This window comes from Papaver somniferum, unplaced genomic scaffold (genome assembly GCF_003573695.1).
Source record: "Papaver somniferum cultivar HN1 unplaced genomic scaffold, ASM357369v1 unplaced-scaffold_107, whole genome shotgun sequence".
NCBI classification, from domain to species: domain Eukaryota; kingdom Viridiplantae; phylum Streptophyta; class Magnoliopsida; order Ranunculales; family Papaveraceae; genus Papaver; species Papaver somniferum.
In genome coordinates this window covers 3,878,408-3,891,124 of record NW_020619603.1, presented here as the reverse complement: position 1 = coordinate 3,891,124, position 12,717 = coordinate 3,878,408, and the positions used below count along the sequence as shown (strand labels likewise).

The following is a 12,717-nucleotide window of genomic DNA, read 5'->3' as shown; positions in this document are numbered from 1 at the left end:
AAGAAGGTGTGACTGGCTAGAGAACGCTGAAACCTACTCGCCACCACAAATCTTGAACGACCAAACGTTAATGGCCAATATTTATTGTGGTTAAAACCTATTTGTTGGTAATGACCCGCTTGGTCCGGCTTTTACCAAATTCGCGAATAAATTATACAGTACTAGGTATCACCTGGCTCGACCTCTTTGATTATTTTGTGTTTTATAGTTTATTTTAACCATTGCTGGGTCCAAGGGCGTAGCTCAGTATATCTTATCGGCTCCAGTGAAGTAAGCCGTTCAATCCTCCCCACCGTAAATGTTTGTATATACCTGGCATGGTCTGATCATTGGTACTTCCCACCGTAAATGTTTGTTTACCTGGGCTGGCCATGGTATGATCATTGGTACTTCCCACCGTAAATGTTTGTTTACCTGGGCTTGCCATGGTCTGATCATTGATGATCATTGGTACAGATATATTGGACGACTAAATGTTTGTATATATACCTGGCATGGTCTTGACGACCGAATTACAGAGAAATTGCATGATTCTTAAATAAAAAGAACAAATCAGTACCATCTAGGATTTATTGCTGGTACACAATCCTTGATTAACCCGGGTTCTTAATTTTTAAGCTTCTGTAGTAATTTTGGAGTAAAGAAAATTTGAATACCCAAGGCACAGAAATTGCTTATTAAGTGTAAAATCTACAATTTATTTTGGTGTAGCCACAAAATTTGAAGGGAATTCAATAATTTGTCAAATTTGGTGTATAGTGAATGAACTAAAGTAAGGGTAGAACTACACGTACTGACCAGATAAATTTAAGATTATCGTGGAATTTCGCCGTCGGTTCGTCAAAATTCTGTACTGCATTATATTGAATGCATTCGGATTTCTCATGCCAGTTGGTTGAACAATCATAAATGTCTTAGCTGGTTTTCGAAACAATTGTATCTACAGTTAAAGACCTGACAGTACCTCCTAAACATAATGTTGGTAAATGATAAATAGGTGCTCTGGTTGCAGAAATTCGAACCCTACCAATATTTTCTTACCAGTGACATTGATTTGCAGATCAAAATTAGTAGAGAAAATAAAAACTGTACTAATGAAGTTGTATGGTTATATGATATCACAGCGGTCCCTAACATGTATGATGCATTGCTACATTCCTTCAATAATACAATTCCATGTAGACGGCACTGAAGACTCCAAAATGCTTTCTCTCTTAACAGTTAAATATGCATGCAAATATTCGTCGGTGGCTAGTATCAATTCCAAAAAGTGCGTTCAGGATCTTAAGCTACCGATACAGTACGAGATTATTCTCAACAAGTAAACCCAGATGCCAGGACAGCAATAATTTAGTAATTTCTGTTTGTTGCGAAGAAAAGTAAATAAAAAATAAACCTGAATTGCAAATTCTGCCGAGTAAACCACACGAACCAGAACCCAAAAGGAAATTTACATATTTGCAACAAATTAACCAAGATGGCACTTCCTTTCTTGTTGATGTCACAACTGCAACTATATAGCAATAGATTTCATATCAATCAACAATGGGATCTGTGGCGCAATGGTAGCGCGTCTGACTCCAGATCAGAAGGTTGCGTGTTCGATTCACGTCAGGTTCACTTTTTTTTAACAGATATGAGTAACTTGATTACAGTAAAAATGGTCTGTTATAGGGAATCAACTTCTGCGCTGATATTGGATAACTTCTCTGAAATCCATGGATCACAGCAACACTTAAGTAGCTTGGTACAAAAATCTGTACATTTCGTACTTTTTTTTTCTTCTCCGGTGGTGCATAATTACAGATATGAGTAGCTTGATTACAGTAAAAATGGTCTGTTATAGGGAATCAACTTCTGCACTGATATTGGATAACTTCTCTGAAATCCATGGATCACAGCAACACTTAAGTAGCTTGGTACAAAAATCAGTACATTTCATACTATTTTTTTTTCCTTCTCCGGTGGTGCATAATTACAAATATGAGTAACTTGATTACAGTAAAAATGGTCTGTTATACGGAATCAACTTCTGCACTAATATTGGATAACTTATCTGAAATCCATGGATCACGGCAACACTTAAGTAGCTTGGTACAAAAATCAGTACATTTCATACTATTTTTTTTTCCTTCTCCGGTGGTGCATAATTACAAATATGAGTAACTTGATTACAGTAAAAATGGTCTGTTATACGGAATCAACTTCTGCACTAATATTGGATAACTTATCTGAAATCCATGGATCACGGCAACACTTAAGTAGCTTGGTACAAAAATCAGTACATTTCATACTTTCTTTCTTTCTTTCTTTTTTTTTTCTTTTCTTCTCCGGTGGTGCATAATTACAGATATGAGTAACTGTTATAGGGAATCAACTTCTGCACTGATACTGGATATATAACTCCTCTGAAATCCATGGATAATAGCAACACTTAAGTAGCTTGGTACAAAAATCAGTACATTTCATAATTTTCATTCACAATAAAAAGAACAAAAACAAATCTAAGATTAAATGAATAAGATACATAACAAGCTATTTAATTGACCGGTAACAACTGAAGACATCTTCTGATTTCTTAATTTTCATGATCAAATAGGTAGAGGAGGATATAGGCGAAATAGTGTGTGGTTGTTGGGATGGCGTAACTGATTTGCAACCGCACTTAGGTAGAGGTAGCGAACTTCTTTATTAAGGTCCCTTCTCAGAGCTTTGAAAACATCCATTGCAGAAACAGTGCTAACTCACCATGAGAAAGCAACACTCTACACTAAGAATAACATTCTGCATCTAGATGCAGCAAAGGAGAAGGAGGAAGATGAAGAAACCGGTGTTCAAAAGGTTTCTGGTGTGGGAGGTTTATTTTTTGAGAGATTTTATTTTAGCCGTTAGATCAATCTGTTTTTGGCTGCAAGATTAAATTGGTTGGATCACATTCCTTTTCCATAATCACTGCTACCGGCGTTAATAATAATCATTTATTATTAATTTTAATTACTTGACTTTTAAGTCAACCGTTTGACTAAACAGTCAATGGCAGATCTGGGTATCAACACTTAATATTTTAAATATTGGATACCAAATCTAAGTGTTGGACATTTGTTGTGTACCAAACGTTAAATAGCCCAACAAATAAACAGACAAAGTATTATCTTTCAAAACATGGATTGTTGGAATCAAATCCTTTCTTTGGCTTCATTGATGATCAGAAGTTTAGATTTTGTCATATGACGCGATACCAAGGCCTCCGAGAACAAAAGACTAATTAAGAAAAGGAAAGAAAGCGTACAAGATAGTCTACTGTACTGAATATTATATATGCCGAATACACTTCTTATGCAACAACAAATTAGTGTCTCTCAACAATCAAATTATTAGGAGCACGTCATATGGACTCAACAAAATAAGAATTTGTTGATTTTGATCCAATTATGGACTCAATAAACATGAAAAATGGATGTAAAAACCAACAAATTTGTTGGTTTGTTAAGTGAGATGGAAAAAGAAGCACGCGCGTGAAGGAAGGCCGGGCGACCATGGAACAAGAGCTGGCGTTTGAGCCAGGAATGCGCGGGCCATCATCACTTTATCATATTTCATCCTATTTTATCTCACCAATCCTGCTACATGAACAGCGGAGTAACAGCTGATTGACAGCGTTTTCTGACGTGGCAGCGACCTGGCAGAGAGAGAAATCTATTGATACTAACACGTCACAATAATTAAACAACAACAATAAAACTTAAAAAGCTATAACTGAATTTTCCATAACAATTCAAAAAAAAATTCTCCGTATCTTCTTTTGTTGTTCTTCTTGATTAGATATTATAGATTAACGTTTAATTCTCTGTATTTTCTTTTCTTCTTCTTCAGAAGATATTATAGATAAACATTTAAAATCCTAAATGACAAACAAGATATTATGGTTACAAGTAAACTAAAGGCTTGAAATCCTAGATCTGATTTCTAGGACCCTGGTTTCACTAATATCATAAGTTTGTTCATGGTTCCTTTTCATAAATTCGTTTTTTTGAGGATTATTATTGTTAATGACCAATGCTAAATGACCAATCAATCAGATTTAGAAATACTTTTCTTGATAGATCAAAGGTCATTAGCAATTAATTAGTCATTCTGATCGGAGATTTTATTTCAATTACAGGCACGATTATAATTGTTTTCTTAGATTGATTCTTATTTTCATAGACTTTAGTATGATCTGGTCTTGTGGACAACCATAACCAGTAATGGGTATGGAAGATTTGGGGAGTAGAAGAGAAACAAATCAGAAGAAGAACGAAGGGTCGCTTGTTGTTCATGACGGCAAACTTGATCTATATCTCACGGAAAGAAGAATTTTTTAATCTCTGTTCAGTAACATAATTAATTCCTATTTCATAAACTCCGTTGATTATGTGAGGCGATTGCTTGCAAAAAAAAAAAAAAGAAACTCGGAAATGTTGGTTTTAAGTGACGTGGTAATGACAAAAACAAATTCTATCGGTCACATCAGAAAATGTTGTCATTTAGCGGTCATTCAACTGGCCATATAGCATTTTTGTTATCTCACCTAAATATTATATTTTATCTTACAAAATATTTTATATTAAATGGAAAACCAAATCTGTTCATTTTGCTCAATTTTCCCTAGTGGAAAACACAATTTGTTCATCTCGTGGCTCAACAAAAAAAGAAAAAAAATGTTCATTACCATAGGAACTTCCCTAAGAGATATAACATTTTACTCGTTACCCGAATGGAGGAGTATAAAATGTGATTCACATGCTGTAATATTATCGGCGATGACCGACGACCTGCGTGCGGGTCGGTTAAGAGATATTTCTCAAATTTAGAGTACAGTGAATGAATTTAAAGCAAGGATAGGACTACTGACTGCACCCTTAAGAGTGCTGTTTCCTTTGATAATGGAGACCAGTACCAGTACGCGTGGTTGAAAGAAGTCACAGGGCACGGCAGAAAGTTGACAGATACTTTCGCCCGTTGGTTTGTCATACTTTTGTACTGCATTGTGTGAATGCAGTAACTACTTCGAATAATTGTAATGAACTGTTCAAGACCTGACAGAGGAAATTACTTCGAAGCTCGAACCATAAAGCTGATATACGGGTGGTGTGGTCGGAGAAATTCAATCCCTGGTAATATTTTCTTACCAGTGGCAGTGATTGGAGTTGTGCACAGTATTATTTTAGACATAAAAGCTATCATCTTGTACTGATCTCACTCTTCTCATGGTCTTAAGAATGTGAGATGCGAAGAACTAGTCTACAAATGGGAAGACGCCGTTAGGAGATACCCCTCAATTTTTAAGACATTCATTTGACAAAACAAAACTTATGAAAACGATACAATCATATCCAAGAAGCTCAGTAGACTGTGTACTTCATGTCTCTGCTCATACTCATAGAGGATTATTAAAAGTCCATTATAATAGATTAGATATTATGTTGTTTCCTTACTTAGCTTTATTCTCTCATTAAACCGTAGTATTCTCAATTAATGTGAGATACTCTTTGATATTATTCTGTCATATAATAACGAATGCAAAAGGGAAAGATCTCATGGGAGATTAACGATTATCCAAGATGGTATCAGACTGAGAGATGTCTGCCATCTCTCAGGTAAGATTCTAGGCCTGGTTTTCCATCACCACCACCATCACAACCACAACCTCCACCACCATCATCATCATCATCAATTTTATTTTCTGCTGCTGCAACCCACCTTCGTTTTCGTTTGGCATCTCAGATCTGGTTTCCGATAATCTGGAATTAATTGTTGGAGATTTTTCATTGAAGATTCTTGTTGAAGCTTTATGGATTGTGATTTCTCTTTCTACTGATCAAATTTCCGGTAATATTGATCTTTTCTCTTCAGTTTTGTGTTTTTCTCTCAAATCTACAATCTCTTTTCTTTCCAATCTCGTCTATGATTCTTTCTTTCCATATTAGTTGTTTTCTAAACTCGATCTATTTTCTCTATAGTTTCTGCTCATATTTCTTCTCTGCTAGATCTCCTGAACGACTGTTGCAAGATGCATATCGTTGCTTCTTTTCTATATTTCTACATGAACTTTTCTTTTCTTATCTTTTTCAGAAATCTTTTCTCTCTGCTAAATCTACTGAACGACTATTGCAAGATGCACATCTTTGCTTATTTTCTTTTTTTCTACATGAACTTTTCTTATCTTTCTCATCTTCTTCAATTTCTTAGAAAATGAATTCCTCTTATCTTTTCGTTTATCTTTCTCAGAATGTTGGTCTCTTCTATCTTCTAAATCTTGGTTGTTTCCTATTTCGTGCTTCTTGGATTACTTTCTTGTTCTAACGTCCCCTTTCTTTGTTATGAATCTCATGAATTCTTGTCATTGTTAATGTTGATTTTTTCTCTTGCTTATCAGTTCATTCTCATTTTTGTCCGATTTATGATTTTCTATTTTTTTCTACTTATTTCTTGCAGTTAGTGGATCATCCACTAGTTAAACTCTACGTAATCTTAAGCCTAAAGCTCCCTCATCCCCTTCGTCTATTGTCCTCAATTTCCCTATTCCATATACTCCTCCCCACAGGCGCAGACCTACAGGACCTCCCACTTCTTCCGCTACCACCTCTACTAGTCTGGCTCCTACTACTTTGACTGAACAACCTATAGTCTTTATTCTGTCTGCCTTCACTAGATCATATATTTCTTATGCAGTCCAATAGTTGCAGATAGTAATACTTGGGTTCGCAACTTATTTCTTGAGCTTCATCTACCTCTACGACGTGCCACTAATGTATACTGTGATAACGTCAGTGCAGTCTATATGTCCGGCGATCCGTTTCAACATCAACACACCAAACATGTGGAGATTGATATACATTCCGTACGTGATCGTGTTTGTATTGGTGACATTCATGTCTTACACATCCCCTCGGAAAATCAATATGCTGATACCTTTACCAAGGGCAATCCACCACAGTTGTTTACTCGTTTCCGTGCTAGTCTGAGCGTCTGCTCTTCTCCCGCTCCGACTAAGGGGGTGTAATAGATTAGATATTATGTTGTTTCCTTACTTAGCTTTATTCTCTCATTAAACCGTAGTATTCTCAATTAATGTGAGATACTCTTTGATATTATTCTGTCATATAATAACGAATGCAAAAGGGAAAGCTCTCATAGGAGATTAACGATTATCCAAGACATTAGACTATTATCTCAATCTTAAACGATCTCTAAATACCATTATCTCAGTGATTTGAGGACACTTCCCATCGTAGAAACATGAAAATTCAAAGTACAAGCAACTCCAATCAGCCCAGGTAAAGAATATGCGCGGAGTTAAAAATTATGATCTTGCTTTATTGCAGTTGTCCCTAACATGTACGATGCATTGGTAAACGCACTGAACACTTCAAATGCTTAATTTCTTTCTAAACAGATAAATATACATGTAAATATTCGTCGATGGCTAGTATCAAATCCATTCTATGCTCAAATATTTCATAGGCATTAGTGAAACCCCAATCCCCCAGCTATCAAAGTAGTTCATGAAACAAAAAGGTCTACTGCATTCCGAAATTTCACTCCCACAAAAACCAAATTACCAAAAAGTTTGTTCAGGAACTTAGGCTACCCATACAGTATGATGGTACTATTCTCAACAAGTAAATCCAGATGCCAGAGCAGCAAAAGTTTAGTAATTTCCGTTTGTTAGGAAGAAAGAAAACTAAAAACAAACGTGAATTGCAAATTCTGCCGCGTAAACCACATGAAGCAAAACCAAAATTAAGCACAATGTGGTTGATCCATGTTATCTCTTAATTCAATAAGCATTCTAAGGGCATCTAAATGTTTTTGCAAATAATAATGCATCAAAATGGAGGAGTATAGAATGTGATTCATATTAGGCGATGACCGACCGTTGGTCGCATAAGAGATATTTGTGTCAAATTTGGTGTATAGTGAAGGAATTAAAGTAAGGATATATAGGAACTGACATGACAAGTGATAATCACAAGAGTACTCTTCCCTTTAATAATTGAGACACTGTGACTGTGTAGTTGAAAGAAGACTCTTGCCTTGCCTTTGATAATTGATACCAGCTGTACGCGTGGTTGAAACTAGTCACGGGGTAAGACAGAAGTCACAGGGTACATAAGTTGATAATGTTTTTCAATCTTCTACAAATAGATGGAAACTACCGACTCAGATAACCACATACATACAAACACTTTTCTTAAGCTTCTCCTTTTTGTTCTCTGATCATTTCCCATAACTGGAATCAGTTACTCTTAATCAATCATCAACAAACACAAACTTAATATCATAAATTCCCCTTGCTTTCCTCTTCCGTCCATTCTGTTAATTTCTTTCTTTTCTTTAAATCATTTACTTGTTATTATGGCGTTGGAGGAGATCTTTGTAACCGGTGCCACTGGGTTCATAAAAAAATTGGTTGCTGTTGCCGCCACAAAAATTGGTAGGGCTGAGGCGGTAGATAAAGATCTACAAAAGCTTAAGGATACTCTGGAGATGATCGCGGCTGTCACATCTGACGCTGAAAAGAAGCAGGTGAAATCCAAAGTCGTGCTTCTCTGGTTGAGAAGGCTCCAAGACGTTGCATATGATGTTGACGACCTTTTTGAGGAAATTTCTTATGAAGCTATGCGTGGAAACACCGAGAAGGTAACAGCTCCATCTAAAATTGGTTTTGGTTTCGAAATAGCAAAAAGAATCAAAACCATTAATCGTGAATTAGATGAAATTGCTAAGGACAACGCTATGTCTCTGTTGGATCATAGCGTTGATGATCTTGCTGACCAACTAGACCGAATGACAGTATCCTTCGTAGATGATTCTAAAATTTTCGGAAGAAAACATGACATGTCTCGCGTAGTAGACATGTTATTGATGAAGAACCCTTCATCGTCATCATCATCTGATAATTCTAGTCCACAAGAAAATGTTTCAGTCGTGTCAATAGTGGGTATGGGGGGGGGATACGGAAAACGACCCTCGCTCAATTGGTATACAAAGACAACTCGATTGAGAGAAGCTTTGAGCCAAGAGCGTGGGTCTGTATTTCCGACGAATTTGATATCTTTCTAATTTTAAGAAAGATTCTAGAATCCTTCACTGGAAAAGCATGTCACTTGTCTAGTTTCAGTGTTTTGGTAAGGAAAGTTCATGAAAACATTAGTGGGAAGAAATATCTGTTAGTATTAGACGATCTTTGGAACGAGAATGCCGAAGCCTGGGAGAAGCTTAAGAGTTATTTGAGTGGGGGTGCTCAAGGGAGCAAGATACTAGTGACTACACGTAAAGAAAATGTTGCATCTATTGTTAGGGGTACAATTCCACCATACAATCTAACGACCTTATCACAACAAGAATGTTGGTTAATTATTAAGAATAGGGCCTTTTCTCCTGGAGGAGCAGTCGAAACTCTAACTATGTCAAATATAGGAGAGGAGATTTCGAGAAAATGTGCTGGTTTACCACTTGCAGCTAATTTTCTCGGGAATCTTATGCGCTTGAAAAGTAAAGAGTCTGATTGGTCGGCGATCAGAGACAATGATGTTTTTAATACACCAGAAAATCCAAATAAAATTATACTAATATTGAAATTGAGTTACAATAATTTACAATCCATTTGAAAAAGTGTTTCTCATATTGCGGTTTATTTCGCAAAGATTGGGAATTTGAAAGAGAAACATTGATTCGCTTGTGGATAGCTGAAGGATTCATTCATCCATCTAATGGAGGAAATCAAAACACACTCGAAGATATTGGTAATAATTACTTCCTTAGCTTGTTGTCTAGATCTTTCTTTCAAGACGTAAAAAGGGATCAAGACCTGGGTGCACTGCAAAACAGAAGGCCTCTTGGGACGGCCAGAAAAGCGTCCCAAGAAGCGAAAAGCCGTCCCAAAAAGGTATTAGGGACGTTTCTTTTACCGTCCCCTGGTCCACCGTCACTAATACTACTAGGGACGGCTTAGTTTAACCGTCACTAATACTATTAGGGACGGATTATTTCTGTAAGGACTGCTTATAATCCGTCCCAAATGTTTTCCAAACCGTCCTATAGGCAAACTCCAACGGTCGGATGTACCCAATAGTAACGCACAAAAGCGTTGCTACCTTTTGAAAAATTGGGAACGTTTTTTTTAAATACATACATTCACAGAGCATTTTGTCCCAAATACATTCTCATTCTTGAAATCAAATTCACAAAAATGATTCAGATATTTGCAATAAGTCTAATCATACAATGAAAAAAATCCACAAAAACAACCAAAAGGTGATGTTCTCAGACTACCAGAGTTGTACACAACTTGGGACAAAGATGGTTTAGCATCTCAATGCATGTTGGATCAGTATACATACTTCCGTCATATGTCATGTCACACAGGCGAATTTTGAAGTGCAGAAGATAGTAAAGGAATAACTACAAGACCAAGGGTTTACAGAATCACACCTTTCAATTCAAGCATAAGGTTGCGGAGAAACTAGCCCAACTCTGAAACAGGGAGAACAACCAAAATAGGGAAGTAGCAACAAATGTCAATACCTGATAACTAATGTCATTCATGCAGCTCTGCGCTTCTACACAATACCAACCAGTATTCGCTGAATTGCTCCGAGTTCTCTGCATCGTTGACATTCATTATCAGATTCCCTGGGGCATACAAATTTGAAAAGGAGAGCCTGGAGGTTTATCATAACAGAGATTTTAGTCCTAAAATAACATACACATTTAAGAATGCAAATCTCATAGCTAGTAGTGAAGATAACAGATCCACTACTTGGCTAAACTCTCATATGAATATCATGTCTCCAGTTTGTTCTACTTAAGGGTATGTATGGAATTAGGTTCTAAAACAAGCTGACAATAAATGCTAACCTCAATCATACGAGCAAACATGGTGAAACTGTGGGCCAGCAGAATTTATTGCGCGGGACAAAGATCGATAACGTAGAATTTTTCAATATTTTACAAGAAGTTCACAGTACCAACTACATAAGAAATCCCGAAGTAAATGTATCTATACCTGAGACAGTAAATCAGCTGCTATATGAAAATCAGCAATAACCAGAACTTCAGATGAGCCAGCAGGCATGTCTACTGAAACCATTCGCTTCACTGTTCTGCATCGAGGAAAATAAGAATGTGAGAGGTACCTCTGAGCTTCAAGCGATGATATTAAGAATTGGACATAGATACAAAACATTTAAAACATGAAGACAAATAGTTTGGTATAAGAAGAAAACGCAGAATGAGAAACGGTAATGGAAATTCTAAGTGCTTAAATAGAGGAGATGACAAGAATACCTGGATATCATTTTTGCAGCTGTGACTAACTGATTTCCAGGTCCAAAAATTTTCTCCACCTACAAAACAAATAAGAATGTGACGGTACCGATTAGGCTCTAATAGAGGAACACCACGCCAAACTTTTCACTAACCTGAATTTCTATAAAGCTGAAATGGCCTGCATACATGGAAAAGAATGATATTTAGTGTTTCCATCAGAAACTGTATGTCTAAGTAAAGTAAAAGGATCCATTCTAGATGTAGTGCTTGATAAAGGTTACAAAACCAAACACTACCTGGGCTCCCCGGTTTTAAGAATATGAGTCACACCAGCTTTTTTGGCACAATAAAGCACCTCCTAATGCTGCCATATTTTCCAGAGGGAGTAGCCAGAACAACAATTTTGCATCCTGCAACATGTGCAGGGTGGTGCAGAACATGCAAAATGTCAACCCATCTGGTAACCGAAAATTGAATGCCACCATACAGCATATAATCACTCAACACGGAATTTCACTGTTAACATAAATTAGATAAATTACCACTGCAAGCATGAGTGCTGTTCAAGGTAAAAAAGCGAAAGACATGTCCACTTATACAGTGCTGTTGGATCATCCCTGTGTATACATGAACGAAGGTCTTCAGGGCGCTTTGAACCAGAGGTAACCATTCCAAATTTTGCTAAAGATAGAAGAACAAAGAGATAAAAAAAGGGACGAGGGCCAGTGAACTTCAGACCAAAACCAATCAGCATTCTTCTAATTTGGAATCCTCGTTTAGTTTGAAATACAATCACTTGATATCCAACGATTCCAACCACACTGAAAAGTGTGAACCAGATAAACAAAAACGGATTGATGTTTTACTTACTTTCATGTTCTTAGCTTTCACCATGGGAGCCTTTTGAGCATAATGAAATGCATGCATGTTATCTTAGGCAACATCTAACACATCTTTAACAGCTGGATTAAGCTGCGCCCACACCAAAAAAGAAAAAAGGCTTAGCAATAGTCTTATATAACTGAAGTAAAACACTGACTATACAAGTCCACTATTATCAGAAAAAATTTGTAAAAGCAGAAAATTCCTTAACAACATTAAATTGGCTTCTAGGGACACCTACAACAAGCACCATTTGCCTGGAAGACATCACACAACTTTGAAGGTCTCTTTACTTCAAAAAGATCTACGGAGCCTCATATTCATAACAGTTGCAATCGAACATGTTAAGTTCCAAACTTTCAATAGGATTCTGTTTTAGTCCGACCGAGTTGGGCAAACATACAAGGATATCATTTCCATATATGATATTTGACAATAAATGAACTAGCTCCACTGGGAAGAAGAAGTGATACAAATAACTTTAGCATTTATCTAAGGAACAGATTCAAATGATAACAC

At 36.6% G+C, this 12,717-nt stretch overlaps 1 protein-coding gene and 1 non-coding gene across 2 annotated transcripts; both read left to right on the top strand.

Moving 5' to 3' along the window:
- Positions 1-1,548: 1,548 nt before the first annotated feature.
- Positions 1,549-1,620, top strand: TRNAW-CCA. The gene has a single exon. It is a non-coding gene; the product is annotated as a tRNA-Trp (tRNA).
- A 6,780-nt stretch (positions 1,621-8,400) lies between these two features.
- LOC113327897 (putative disease resistance protein RGA3) lies at positions 8,401-9,656 on the top strand. The gene is made up of 2 exons (XM_026575015.1): positions 8,401-9,074; positions 9,161-9,656. The coding sequence occupies exons 1-2, from the start codon at positions 8,401-8,403 to the stop codon at positions 9,654-9,656; spliced, it is 1,170 nt and encodes a 389-aa protein (XP_026430800.1).
- The last annotated feature ends 3,061 nt before the right edge of the window (positions 9,657-12,717 follow it).

Excerpts from the sequence above, each read along its gene's own strand:
- LOC113327897 (XM_026575015.1), top strand. The coding sequence starts at position 8,401 with ATGGCGTTGGAGGAGATCTTTGTAACCGGTGCCACTGGGTTCATAAAA. Across the intron at positions 9,075-9,160 it reads GCTTTGAGCCAAGAGCGTGG|TTTCAGTGTTTTGGTAAGGA; the intron begins GTCTGTATTTCC and ends TCACTTGTCTAG.